We start from the raw sequence: 14510 nt of genomic DNA on the forward strand, positions 1-14510 counted from the left end.
GCATTCATCTTTCTGTTCCTCTCAATTAAATGTAAGTCCCTCACCCCCAGCCCCCCAAAAACGAGAAAAGAAAAAAGAGCTGCAATGATAAAAGGAAGAAAGAACAAAATAGACCAAAAGAGAAAGTAAAAATAAAGACAGACCCAATATACTCAGCTCTGTTGTATGTATGTATGCCTCTGCTAACCAGTTGCCTTTGCTGCAGCTGTCAATCCGTCTGGACGGACAGCTATGGCTGTCCACTGAGAGCGTCATAATGAGGTGGAAGGGGGGGGGGGGGGCACTTAAGGTCTTTGAAGGATTTCGTGAACGTGCTTTGAGAGGAGGTCACGGTGACCTTGACCTTTGACCTTTGGCCACATACTTATACTAATCAGTTCATCCTTGAATATACAAGTCGACCTTTGTGCCCAGATGTCACGAAATTCACCACTCGTTGCTGTTGCGAGCTTGTAGATCAGCTATTTCTTTTAGCAAAGAGAATTGTTAGAGTGAAAAAAAGACAGATCCGTTCTACCAGGACTTAAATGGTACCGGGCGGATATGCAGCTCGCGTATAAAGGTGAATTGATCCCAGTGCATGATGGAGGATTATTTCATGATGAATTTCAATCTCCACGATACGATTATCCATCCATCCATCTTCAACCGATTATCCGTAAATCGGGTTGCGGGGGTAACAGTTCCAACTGAGACTTAGGGTTAGTGTGTATGTGTGTGTGTGTGTGTGTGTGTGTGTGTGTGTGTGTGTGCGTGTGTGCGTGTGTGTGCGTGCGTGCGTGCGTGCGTGCGTGTGTGGGTGGCCACTCTGGCTAAAGTGGCTGCTAAATGTACCTGAGTGTTAGCAACCAGTCCGTAAATCATTTGTCTCTGCTCCAATGTCTCTCATGTGCTCCCCAGGGCATGACAAACAACACAACCCCCCAACCCTAACAGCCCTCGTCTCAACACACTGACAGATAGAGGGTTTATGTACAGTATTTGAATTCCATGAGGTTTTTATAGCCGTTTCCTGTCAAAGGTTTCACAACAAAGTGTGTCATGTTAATTAGATACACAATAGCCTATCCTGTAAAATTCAATTATCTTCATGTCAGCGGCAGTCCCCCATGACGCTGTTGTGAAATGATTGAGCTAATGTTTTTTTTTTCCGCCCACATGGATGGTTTAATGCGTCCTCAACAATTTGGGTCATTATTGTTGAACCCCCCCCTGTGTGTGTGTGTGTGTGTGTGTGTGTGTGTGTGTGTGTGTGTGTGTGTGTGTGTGTGTGCGTGTGCGTACGTGCGTGCGTGCGTGCGTGATGTCATGTACATATTGTGAACTAAAAGCATTGATTGCATTGAGAGGTGGCTCGAGTAATTTGCGCTTGATTTAGTGGTTTGCTATTTGCAGAGAGCACTCACTGCATGGGTAATTGACCCTGTGGTGTGAAATGGCAAATTAGTGCAGACAAGTGATCAAAAAAGTAGCCAGAATAGGCGTGAAAACTCTCCCTGACTATCACCCTTCACGGCTAAACATCGGCATGTCACCGAATGTAGAGTACTTCGCACCACCATCTGAGACTGGGTGGGGTTAAACAGTGGTGTAAAGTACATTTACTTAAGTACTGTACTTAAGTACAATTTTGAGGTATTTGTACTTTAGGTATTTGAATTTCCAATTTCCAATACTTTTACTTCTACTCTACTACATCTCAGACGTAAATAGTGTACTTTTACTCCACAATTATTTAAAAACTTTTAACTTTTAGTTACTAGTTACTTTGCAGATGCGACGTGTTGTGAGCTTGTAGATCGGCAGGGATAATATACTTTTGGGGGTTGAATTGATGATGAAATATCAACAGGTTACCGTAAGAAAACAGCTAGAAAAAGGAGCTTTAATTTTAGCTATGTGCAGCAAATTCATTGCCTCGCAAAACCACTAATTTGCTGTACGAGCCAATAAAACGGCATACACCTGCTCACTGCTTGTTTTAACGGCCATCTCTTGATGAGGGAAGTTGTTTACTCATAAAAACGCAGCCACAAAATCAGCCACTGTATTATGAGACATGAGCGAGCGATCTGCACAGGCTGGCACACACACCTACTCCGAAGTAGAATGATGTGATGATATGCAGATGCTATTTTATCCCGAGCATTCAACCATTCTCACTATTTCTCTCTATCGGTCGTCCTCAGACGAGCTTCCATCGGAGTCTCCAATCTTTCCGGTTCTCCATACACCCGGCCAGCTCCGAAGAGCTTTCAGCTCCCGCATCCTTGTTCAGGACGTCCACATACGTTAAACACGGAACGTCCTCGCGATCGATGCCCGCGCGTTGGTTCCTACAGGACCAGCCTGCTGGCCGGGAGCCAGACTTTCTGTGGCAGTGGCCGGCCAGCTTCATCCTCCTAGCTGCTGCCTTATTGCTGAGCCATGGCAGTTGCCTGTACAGGTCCTTGTTGGTAATGTAGATGTTCTGGTCCACATTCAGAACAGCTCGTAGCATTCTGGTGTAGCACCCATTCAGGGACTTGCAGCCATACAGGAGGAGGACAGACTCCACAGTGGTGTGGAATATGCTCAGCTTTATGTGTCGGGGGAGATTCGAGCACCACACTCTTGACATACCTTTGCAATGTTAGTTTTCTGCTCTTTTCTGTGGTAAACATGTATCAAAGTGTCTGTATGTTGGGGGCACGGTGGTGCAGTCTGTCACCTCACAGAAGGTCCTGGGTTCGATTCCCGCTGGGGACGCTGTGGGAGCTGGGGGCGTGGTTCTCTCCTCCGCGTCATCAGTGCCCATACACTAGCTGGGGTTGGCAAAAGTGCCTTTCTGTGTGGAGTGTGCATGTCCTCCCTGTGTCTCCTAGGGTAGGTACCCTCACAAAAACCATGCATTAATCCTGGTCTCTATAATGCCTCCCCCTGGCCAGCCGGGTGCACCCGATGGAGGAGAAAGGAACTGGTTGGAATAAAGCGTTCCTTCCACGCGCTACGAAATGCAAATTTGAAACTTGGAGATATAAGGTTTCTGCCGAGGTTTCAGCGACGATATACAATACATATTGTGAACTGAAAGCGCCATCATCATCTCTCCCCATCTCTGCTTGTGTGATCCATCATACTGTGAGCTATAATCTTGGACGGAGAAGTAGTAGAATGTCTGCAGGCACATATGGCGGTGCAGATGGGAGCTCTCCCCGCTGCTACAGTCTATTCTTATCACACAGTGAGTTAGTTGTGTGTTACACACAGTGTAGTGTTTGAAAATCCCACCACGATACAGTATAGAGTTGTTTTTTACATGCAGACAGGGGGAGAGCCCACTGTGTGTTTATTGTGGAGGGAATGAGAGGCGCGACCTCTTCACTGACACCTGTCAGTTAAATAAACTCTGCAAAGACACACGTGCACTTGCGCACGCACACACACACACAAGCTTCAGGCAGGGGAGTACAGATAAACATAATTTGACTCGATTCAGTTTTATTATAATGTCAAATCAACAAGTTGTCTCGATGTGTAATTTATGTCTGGAATATTGCTCAGAAGCGACTCTCTCTCTCTCTCTCTCCCCTTTTGTGTTTTTCTTTCTGCTGCTTTCTCTTTCACTTGACACGAGAACATAGGGAAAACGTCTACCACTGACAACCAGAGAGAGAGAGAGAGAGAGAGAGAGAGAGAGAGAGAGAGAGGAAGCAGCAGGGGATTGCATGGAGATTGGATGATAGTAGAAATTGAGAGATCCATCTGAGAGAGTGAGAGTGAGAGAGAGAGAGAGCGGGAGAGAAAGAGAGAGAAGGGGGGGCGGAGGGCGAGGCAGGAGATGGAGAAAGTAGATAACAGACAGACCCTCAAATAGACACAGATAAGACAACATCATGGAGAGACACTGAACTAAATTTAGAATGGAGATGGGGAGAGGTTAGAGAGAATCAGAGATAGAGAGAGAGAGAGAGAGAGAGAGAGAGAGACATAAAGAGACAGAGAGAGAGAGAGGTATCCTGATCTCTGCACTGTGGTCTCGCCAGATAACGAGGCTGAACCTGGGATGGGTCATCACTCTTGTGCATACAGTATGTGCAATCATTTGGGAGCATCATTACATCCACCTCTGCATTCTCAGGCCCCAACTAGCTAAAGCTGTCTGGAAGCCTGGGGCTTTAAAAGCCATCATATTCTCTGCATTGTGACATGCCATGCTGAGATATCGCCCTGTACGCAATCATTTTTATCTGCGCCTGCTGGTCCATAGACGGTATACTCTATCTAAAGCCTTTGTGCTATCAGACTATGCTCAGTTGAAGAATGATTCAAAGCTAAACCCGGGTGCACTGAACCTCTTGCAAAGATATAGGCTTTGAAACGTGATTGTTTTAAAACCTTTTCAGATTTGAAGAGCCTATACGTTTCTGTGAGTTCCACTTAATGTGTCACACAGACGGACACATTCTCAAGAGTAAATGCAGGAAGTCTAGCATGGCCTTTTATCTTCCAGCGTATAATAAGAGCTCTGTTTGAGCAATTTGTCAGAGGAAACAGTTACAATACAAGCGAAGAACGTGTCAAAGTATTTTGTATTCTCTAATAATCATAACTTTGGGGTACAGGAAGTGTGCTGAGGTGCTCCTCACCTCCACCCCCGCAATACCCCCTCTTTCTGTGGTTTTGCATTTTTCCAAAAGTTCAGTCTTGCTTTTGATTTAGGCTATCTGACTGAATGGCCGCTTGCTTTGGTAACAGTGCCACTCGTAGGCAGGCAGAGGTAACTGCATTGCTGTTGCTGTGAGGAGAGGATGACAAAAGCATGACAATGTTCTTGCAGTGCATGCTCTTTCTAGTCAACACAGACAAGGAATAGTACTACTACTGACTGATCACTATTTGTTGTTCCCAATGTTGTACCACTCTGTGGTTGTACATATAAGGTCCCTCTTCTCACATTCACCTCCCTTTCTTAACTAAACCATTAGTTAAAAGGTGAAAACAATCAACCATCTTTGGTTGTCATGGCTCTCCACAACTTCATCCATCCTTTTCTGGTCCTGCATGGGGAATGAAGTGTTTGTCCAGTCCTTCTCCATCTCCACTCCTCCATCCATCCATTCATCCATCCCACCAGTACTGTACTTAAGTACAGTTTTGAGGTATTTGAACTTTACTTGAGTATTTCCAATTTCCAGTACTTTTACTTTTACACTACTCAGAAACAAATATATGTACTTTTACTCCACTACTTTTTCCACCACTGAGTATATATGCACACATGCGAGTGTGCATGCACATTTGTGCACTAACACAAGCATATGTGAACTCACATTGCTTGCAAATGTACACACAGACAAGTATGCATTCACACTTGTGGACACACATGGCATGCACCCACACACACATCCGAGCACATACTGTACATGCAAACAAACTGTCACGGTCATGGCCTCTGCCACCTCACAGGCAGTCATGCCCTGTATTGCCCTGTTGTGACTTTGCCCTGCTCCCAATTCCCCTCGGCCAATCTCCCCGCCCTTCTTCCCGTGGCCTAGATTCTAGAAGAGTCTGATTGCCCTGAGTGCAGTCCTTGTGAGTGTTCAATGCTGGATCTTTAGTTGGTAGTGTTAGATTCCCTGTTTGTTTTCAGAGTGTCAGTGTGTGTTGATATGTTGTGTGATATGCTAGTGTGTGCTCGTGTTAACTATTGTTGTTTCTCATCCGAGTCTTCCTTAATCACGAGCCTCATTTCCTGCGTTTGATGTTTGAATTCTTGAGTTTTGAGTTTCTATTGGTCAAACACCTTCTGTTCCTGACAAAAACGCACAAGCTGCAAATGTGCAGGTTCAGGTTTGGGCTTCGGTTATGTTATGTTATGTTATGATCGGGGCATCATCGGGCTCGATCGGGCTCAGGCTTCAACACATTTACATCGGGTTTTAATTTGAAGGCCCTTTGAGAACTCTACTCGCCAGTCCCAAGTGCAGCCAGCGTAGAGACGCGTCAAGTAATGCTTTAATTGCGTTCATGAGTGGCATACTAAATCAAAGGAGTGTGTGTGCTGTCTTGCAAAATTATTTGCACGTGTGAGAGCTTGCTTGCATGTGCATACAGTATGTGCATATGTGCATATTAGTGATTTGTGAATGATTGTGTGTATGGCAATGATTCCAGGCAGCTTAAGATAATATTCTAATCCACGGTGTCCATGTCATTTGCTGTATTCATTTATGTTTCTCTCGTCTGTCTTCTTGCATGCATGGACACATGAATGTAAATTGATTTGGAGTCGGACACATGGACACATCTCCATATTTGGGGAAACATGGCCACATTTTGTCCAACTGTGACGCGAGTCACACTTGAAAATCAATTCAGTCATTGTCCATTACATGCCCATATATGGAGATCCATGATGTCAGTCTCTGTTGTTTCAGCGCGACTTTTGTAGCTTCTCACCCTTAGGGCATCTTACTGGTTCTTTACTATACAGTTAATGTGAGCGAGCATAACACATCGTCAGCAAGTGTATTTTGGTCAGCTGGATATACAGTGTGACAATAAGTTCATGTATCTTTACTGCTTTGTAATTCCTATCATTCGCGACATGATGACAACAGCAACATCGATGACTGGTAATGAATCATTATGTGGTCATTCCGACTCAGCGTGTGCGGGACATAAGCGTGCTTGCTGCGGCGCTGGAGTCCCCATGGCGTCCCTCTTTTAATGTGTTTGCTAGACTCTGAACACACAATCGATGTGTTGCCGTCATAATACTAACGGCACGTATTATAATGCAGATGGACAATCCGCCATGACCCTTACTGTGGCCTCGATTACACGCGGTGGTACATGGCTGGCCGTGCATTCGTCTCAAGCACATACAGTAAAGTACCTGCATTCATCGAATTCATTGGAATGCGTGTTGCAACTTGCGTAGGCTATTGGACATTACCCTATGACCTTCACACCTTTGACATCTTTCTTTCTTCTCTCTCTCTCTCTCTCTCTCTCTCTCTCTCTCTCTCTCTCTCTCTCTCTCTCTCTCTCTCTCTCTCTGTCCATCTATAGGTGGTGCTGGTGAGTTCCTCCATAAACGAGAGAGACCAGATGCTGTTTATCAGCACTGACGAGGGCGCATCCTTCCAGCGTCAGCCCGTCTCTTTCACCCCGGACACGCTGCTCTTCCACCCCAAGGAGGAAGACAAGCTGCTGGCCTACTGCAAGGAGGGAACGGTGGGTACTCGAGGAAACTTAAAGCAATACACATAGAATTGATTTATTGATTGAAGACTTTATTAGAAGTTTGCATAGGTAAAGGTACAGTTTCATGACAACTAAAAGGAGATCCTAGTAAGCTTTTCGGCTTATTTACACAGGAAACCTTTATGTATCTCATATAACATTGAATGACAGACGGATAGAACACAGTACTATGCAGTAGATATTGTCAGAAAAGAAACAGTGCAAAAAAAAAACCTTTAAAGAAAAAACCTGGAAGTCTAGAAAACCTGGAAGTCTTGTGCATCTTTCACCTACCATATTCGAACAGTACTGTATGTCATACACACAGCAATTCAACATGATAGTGGCTGTGTTAATACAGCCATGGATACTCACTACACTGCAGCATTCACTGCAGAAGATTCAAATGAGTCTGGGGTGGTGCAGTGTTTTTGTACTTTGATTCCTGAATACTAAAGAGCTTATTAGGTACAGGTGGAAAACGCTTTATCTTTGCATGATGTTGTAGAATACAATCTCAACAAGTTAACTGCGTGCACTTGGCAGCCATTCTCCATTATTCGACTGTTTCACCGTTCACAGTCTGGAGATAATTGCTTCTAGTGTCACAACAGGCCACAGGGCCCCAAAAAAACACGGTGACTGAGGCAACGTAGCACTAATGTCTCCTGGCTGGAGGCACAGACCAAATTAGTCCGTTGAGGAGGAGGAGGAGGCAGGGGCGTCACACCAAATTCTGGGCCCTGGGTAGTGGGTACAAGGATTCACTGCGGGCCCCCCATGAATGTTAACTATTGAAAAATAGCAGATATACAAGCTCGCGAGCTTGTAGATCTGCTATTTTTGAAAAATCGTGAAAATGTGTGCAAGAAACCTATGTTTCCATATCAGTGGTGCTCAAACCTTTTCATGTGAAGGACCCCCAAAATGATATGTATTTGGCCACGGACCCCCATCTCAAAATGTTTAATTCCAGGGACCCCCCAGAAGCAAAAATAGCAGATCGCACGGCACGGCAGCGCGGCACTTGGTGCCGCGCTGTGAGCTTGTATATCTGCTATTTTTCAATAGCTAAAGTTACTAGGGCCCCTCCATCTTGGGCCCTAGTAACTCAGTCCCACTCCCCCCCCCCCCCCCCCCCCCCCTTGTGACGCCCCTGGGAGGAGGTCTAGTCCTGAGCAGTGCATAAAAAATAAAAATCCAGAGCGGTGGTTGAGATTGTCCAGGCTGTGACCCTTGTTTGATGCTGTGTAATGTCTCTTATAGCTCAAGTTAGGATAGAAACCAGTGACATTTAAATGGTTTTTCAGTATGAGGCAGTTGGTTTTTACCTCCTCTGAGCTTTTCTCATTGAGGGAACTATTTGAAGTCCCAAAATGACCTAAACTGGGCCACGACCCACGGAATGAGAAATACTATATTCCTTTCATTCAAACACACACACACTTTCACGACACACACGTTGAAAATGCGAGATTCGTGTGGGCTTATTATGTCACTCTTATGTCCACACGTAGCCTAAACAGGTAACCATTTTTTATATATATTTTTCCATGCATTTCCACATGCCAACACATTTTAGTAGCCTGACACTCAGCCTGAATTCTCATTTCGTTTCACTGCATTATTCAGTCTGAAAGCCCTCTCAATGCAGCTGTTTTCTGAGATGGCGTGCCGTGGCCAGTTGAATATTCCAAGCTTTCCTCCTATGTTGACTCCAATGTTGTCCATCTACTGGTATATACACCTACCTGGGATGTACTCAGAGTTCGAGTTATGTGGGAGCCAGTAGGGGCTTAGCTCCCATAGTTAAAGTCTGGGACCCCATAGTCAACAACCCCCTTTGGGGTCTCTTTTTTTCTAAGTGTGTATTTCTTTTTTTTTTTTTTTTTTTTTCGTTTTCTTTTTTTTATGTTCCATTGGAAGAATTTATATTATTTATGTTAACTAGATATACTAAATAAACATGTTAGACAGTAAGACTAAACAATGACATCACACCGTTTAATCCTACTATTAATTTTATTATTATAAATCAGGCGCATTTAATGTGGGGTGTGAGTCTTCCTTTACCGTCCGGGTTATAACACACTCGCTGCAATGGTTCCTACTTCCTACCTTTCCCCTAACCTCGCCTACCAGGCTTTCTTTCGCCATAAGCTAGGAACCACTGCGTCGAGTGTCTGTTCTAGCCACGGCCCGGACGGCAAAGGAAGGCGGACACTCGGACAGCAACAAACAACCAAACAACGCTGTCTTGTGAGCAAGACTGTAGCCTGTGCCCGTGACATTGTTTTTTTTAGTAAATAAATATGAACCCGACCCGCCTTGTTTTGAGAAAGAAAAATACCCATTTTAGCCGACTTTATGCTACCAGAACGGGAACTTTTGGCTGGATTGCTCAGAGCTCAGATCATCAGAAGGAGGAATTGGGAACTGGAGGCTGAGCAATAATGGTGAGTTAATATGAACAGAAAAGACTGCCTGGAGTTGTCAACATAGCCAATGTGAAGCCCGAATTAATATTGTGAAAGGAAAAATATGATTTAATATAGGAAATACCCGTTTTAGCCGACTTTATATCCGCGAAATACCCGATTTAATATGATTTAATATAGGAAAGTACCCGTTTTAGGCGACTTTATATCCGCAATTACCCGATTTTTTTTCGCCGCCGCCGAATTCTGCCGGCGCCTAGAATAGGGCTCCCATAGCTCTGTGGGTATAACTCGATCACTGGATGTACTGTTACGAATGTTCCTACCTGGGGGTAATTTCAGAAGCCAACATGATGTGAGTCCAACTCCTCCATTTGAATAACTTAAATTAAACAATTAATTCAATTAGATTTCAATCTCTTCTATGCAGTCAGACTGACTGCACATGGGACATACCGGTACCGGTATAGTAATCAATAGATTTTCATTTTCATACTGGCGATCAATGGCATTCGAACCCATCATATGAAACATGCACACGCACACGCGCACACGCACGCGCGCACACACACACACACACACACACACACACACACACACACACACACACACACACACACACACACACACACACACACACACACACACACACACACACACACAGTACATACTTTAATAATGAACAGAGCTTGGTCTTAATTTGATGGACTGTGATATTCAAACAGACCCGACAGTCTGGTTCCAAACGCCGCAAAGAACATGACATGCAATAATGACATCAGCGGTTTAGCCAGAAGGGAGGACTTTCATATTCAGCATGAAATGACTTACAAGTATATCTGATGCTCCAATGCACTTGCTATGAAATGAAGTGTCCTAATTGCCAAATTCAATTTGTGTCACACCGGTAGCTCTGAACCAATGCATGAAGAGCCAGATATGGGTTGTGAGAAGTTCTGTAAGGGTGGCGTATAAAGTTTTATTGAGGAATATTGTGGAGAATTGCTAAATTCACGCTCCAGTGTGACAAAATATGTGAAGTCATTAACTTAAGCAAGACTCACTGGTGATTAGTATTGTCATTAGCATTGGTAGGTACATTATACTGTATGGCAGTGATTCTCAACATTTTTAATGTCAATGGCCCTGATTTATTTTGCATTAGGCCACCCCTCCATTGATCAGGGAAAATCTTTATTACTGGACATGATTTGGTACCATATGGACTGCATTTAGGTCCAGAAATCCTTTACTGTCTATACTGTATTGTGGTTACAGAGATAAAAGTGAAACAAAATAGCCATTTTTATGCATTAACTACTGTATTTGTAATAATGGTGAAGAACTTAACTAACAATGATTTTCATCTGAACCCCTGGAACCATTTGGTGTTCCCCAGACCCCATTTTGAGAACCAATGCTGTATGGCACTGTTACTTGATAAAGCTAACGTCACTGTCTGTCTGTCTGTCTGTCTGTCTGTCTGTCTGTCTGTCTGTCTGTCTGTATGTCTGTCTCTCTTTCTCTCTCTCTGTAGCTCTATGTTTCCACCGACCTCGGGAGAAAGTGGACTTTACTGCAGGAACGAGTCACCAAAGACAGAATCTTCTGGTCAGTTACAGCCTTAACTGTGATACATACATAATATGCTACATGCTCAGATGCTGATACATCTACAAAGGCATCAGAGGATTATTTGTATGAACCTCATATACTTGTCAATGAAGAGATTAGGAAGAACTGAAACACCCAAGCATGCATGCACGTGCAGGCACACACGCACAAGTGAAAGGGCTGCTCCCTGATAAAATGGGATGGAGGAGAGACAGAGAAGTACGTGGGGTCCTCCTCACAGTAGAAATTGGTCCGTTAATCAGGGTAAAGTTACCTTCTTATTATCTGACTCAGGGACAGAACGTGCAACCCAGAGCTTGACTAGTGTCAGATAAATGATGGCAGGCTGCTACAGTATGCTGTCCTTACCCAGACTAGATCACCGGCTGTATACCGGTATGTGCGTGCATGCATTTGTGTGCATTCATGTGTCTCACGCGTGCACCTCCATGTTGAAAGAACAGTCGAAAGACCAGCCTGTGACCCTATCGGTCATAAAAAAAACAAACGGACAGTTTCACAGCATAAGTCACATAGGCTAAATCCAATTTCCTGGTGGTCTGGGCCATATCCTGACCTCAGCACTCAGTGTACCAACCTCCCCATGCACCCTCCTCCCCTGTAAAGTTCATTGTAGTATAGTGCTTCTAAGACTAAAGCCGCACTCGCCACCACAGGAACTGCATGTCAAAGTGAGAAACGACAGCGTTTGTGAGTTCCGACTGGTGTCACGCCGCACACAGACGATCGATGGAGAGAATGGACAGAGGATTAATGAACGGAGTAACAGGAACGGAAACAGATTTGTCATTTTCCGACCAGTTTCAGACCCCATATTACCCTTCCTTTTCCTCTGCATACTTCTCTTTTTGCCCATCTCTGTATTTATCCCTCCCTGTCTGTCTTTTGCTTTTCATTACACCTCCATCAATTTCTTTCTACCCCTTTTCATCCTGTGCTTTGGACTTTTTCTCTCCTTTGCTTCTTCTACACAGGAGTGAGTGGCTCTCTGGGCAAAGAATGCTACTTTAATTAACACAACAAGAACATTGTGTTCCTTCAGCTGATATATTGGATAACCTCCTTTCATCCTTATCTCATCTCACGAGGCTGAAAGCCTGGAAAAGAACTACAGACGAAAGTGTCTATAGGACTTCCATTGTACTGTATGTCCTCCTGCTGGAAGTTGTCTTTTTTGAACAATTATTTTACTGTTACCCGAGAATGTAAATAGGTCTGTAAAGCATTAAGGTAACTTCCTTTAGGCACTTTAGGCCAATACTTTCTTAACATGCATGATTTTCAGTAGCTCTTTGTGTCCAACCTAGAGATGGGATAGTTAAATGACAACGCCGCACTAAATAACTAGGCTAATTTTCCTACTTATATTCAAGTCAAATGTATTTATATAGCACATTTAAAAACAACAGCAGTTGACCTAAAGTGCTTTCCAGAGACAAAAACAACAATTTACAAAGCATTAATACAGGCATATAACATAGTAAGAAAACACGATATTGATCCCAAATGACTGTCCATGTGGTCTATAAGGCAGACCCCAGCTCTCATATAGAGTGGAGCCCATAAGCCTATTGCTACTTAAGCAATTTGTCGCGGTCAAAAGTTGTTGTTAAATCATGTTTTGGGGTGAGTATTTGACACAGCTGACAATCAAAGTGACTGTACTGGCCAATGTCTTTTCCGGGACTTGGCAAAACACATTACAGCATAACATCTGTTTAGCAGAGCATGGCGGCTTGCGTGGGACAACCAAGGCATGGATGTGTAGGCTTATATAGGCTTATGTGTTCCACACTATGCTATGAAGGAAACTGGATGACAAGGGCATTTCTGCCTAATAGACCCCATGGACAGTCATTTTGGATCAATATAAGTAGGAAAATTAGCCTAGATGTTATTTAGTGTGGAGTTGACATTTAATTAAGCTCCACACACCTGTAGTACGTGATATACTGTGCATTACTTGTGGTGCAAGGTTTTTTGTTCTTTCACCTTCTTCTCCTTCCTTTCTCCTCCTCCTCATTGTCCCTCTCTTCCCTGCATTGCATGCTCCAGTCCTCTGCCACGGCCTCTGCTAATTGCTCATAAAGGCGCTTTATAGAGGAGGTTAACGGGGTTTTAAATCTCCACTCCATCTTCAGTGGGACCGGTGAGGTTTCACAGACCACAGAGTGCACCACTAATCAGATGAACCGCTTAGTTTACTGCACACCGAAGAGCACGTTGACGCTGCACTGCCATGTATATCGTCGTTGTCGGGGGGTAAACCTTGTATATCCAAAACCATTTGTTTTGTATTTATCATTTTAAAAATGATTTAAAAAAGTGAAAACGCGAGGCGTTGCATACTTGTAGATCAGCTATTGTGCGACAGTCTTGTATGATGAAGCAGGGCTTTACTTTGCGGAAAAAACATACAAATGTGAAACTTTTACAAGGTTTCTGCCCGAATGGACGATATATGGCAGTGTACTCCGATAAGCTGTATTGAGATTCTTGGAAGTCTTTGATGCTACGTCGGCCGTGACTAGATTTAATTTAGGTTGACGTTTACGCTTCCATTACATTTTATAGTTTAGTATATCAGCATTAGCACGTACAACAAGTAGAATAAGGCTTTGTTCAAAGGCTGCATTGCGCGTCCCGTACTGATAAGCAAGGTGCATTGCAATGTAATCTATACTATAATTTTGCGAATGTCTGTCTGTCTGTCTGTCTGTCTGTCTGTCTGTCTGTCCCAGCGTTTCTCCTCGGTGGCTGGAGCAATTGATCTGAAATCGCATCACCATAAGCATATGAACACACCTGACATAACTGTGAAGCCCGTTTGTCACTTTCACAAATCGTATGCTGTATATTAGCATTTTTATGGTGTATCTACTATCTATTCTGCATCTAGCATGAGGCACATCTATTCTGCATCTAGCTTGAGGCAAAATGTTTAACCAGCTCTGTGTGTGTGTGTGTGTGTGTGTGTGTGTGTGTGTGTGTGTGTGTGTGTGTGTGTGTGTGTGTGTGTGTGTGTGTGTGTGCAGGCAGGCGGGTGTGTGTGCAGGCGGGTGGGCGGGCGGGCTGGGGGGGGGGGGGGGGGGGGGGGACAGTATCTCTGTAGCCATTAAAAGAAACAGGTTTCTTACATTGATGCTCCTACATCATGCAAGCACCAGTTAAAGTTACTTTCCATCCCTCATATACTGTGTGCACAGT

General features: G+C 44.1%; 1 protein-coding gene across 1 annotated transcript in view; it reads left to right on the forward strand.

Annotated features, from left to right (window-relative positions):
* sorcs2 (sortilin-related VPS10 domain containing receptor 2) overlaps positions 1-14510 on the forward strand; it is a gene marked incomplete at both ends in the record, with an annotated part of 274152 nt that overhangs the window by 214417 nt on the left and 45225 nt on the right. The window contains 2 exons of the mRNA XM_080741440.1: positions 7057-7221; positions 11206-11279. Coding sequence (XP_080597566.1) covers positions 7057-7221; positions 11206-11279 — 239 coding nt within the window. The remainder of the gene's footprint in view (positions 1-7056; positions 7222-11205; positions 11280-14510) is intronic.

The sequence above is a fragment of the Nannobrachium achirus genome (assembly GCF_963921795.1).
Source record: "Nannobrachium achirus genome assembly, chromosome: 14".
Classification (NCBI taxonomy): Eukaryota; Metazoa; Chordata; class Actinopteri; order Myctophiformes; family Myctophidae; genus Nannobrachium; species Nannobrachium achirus.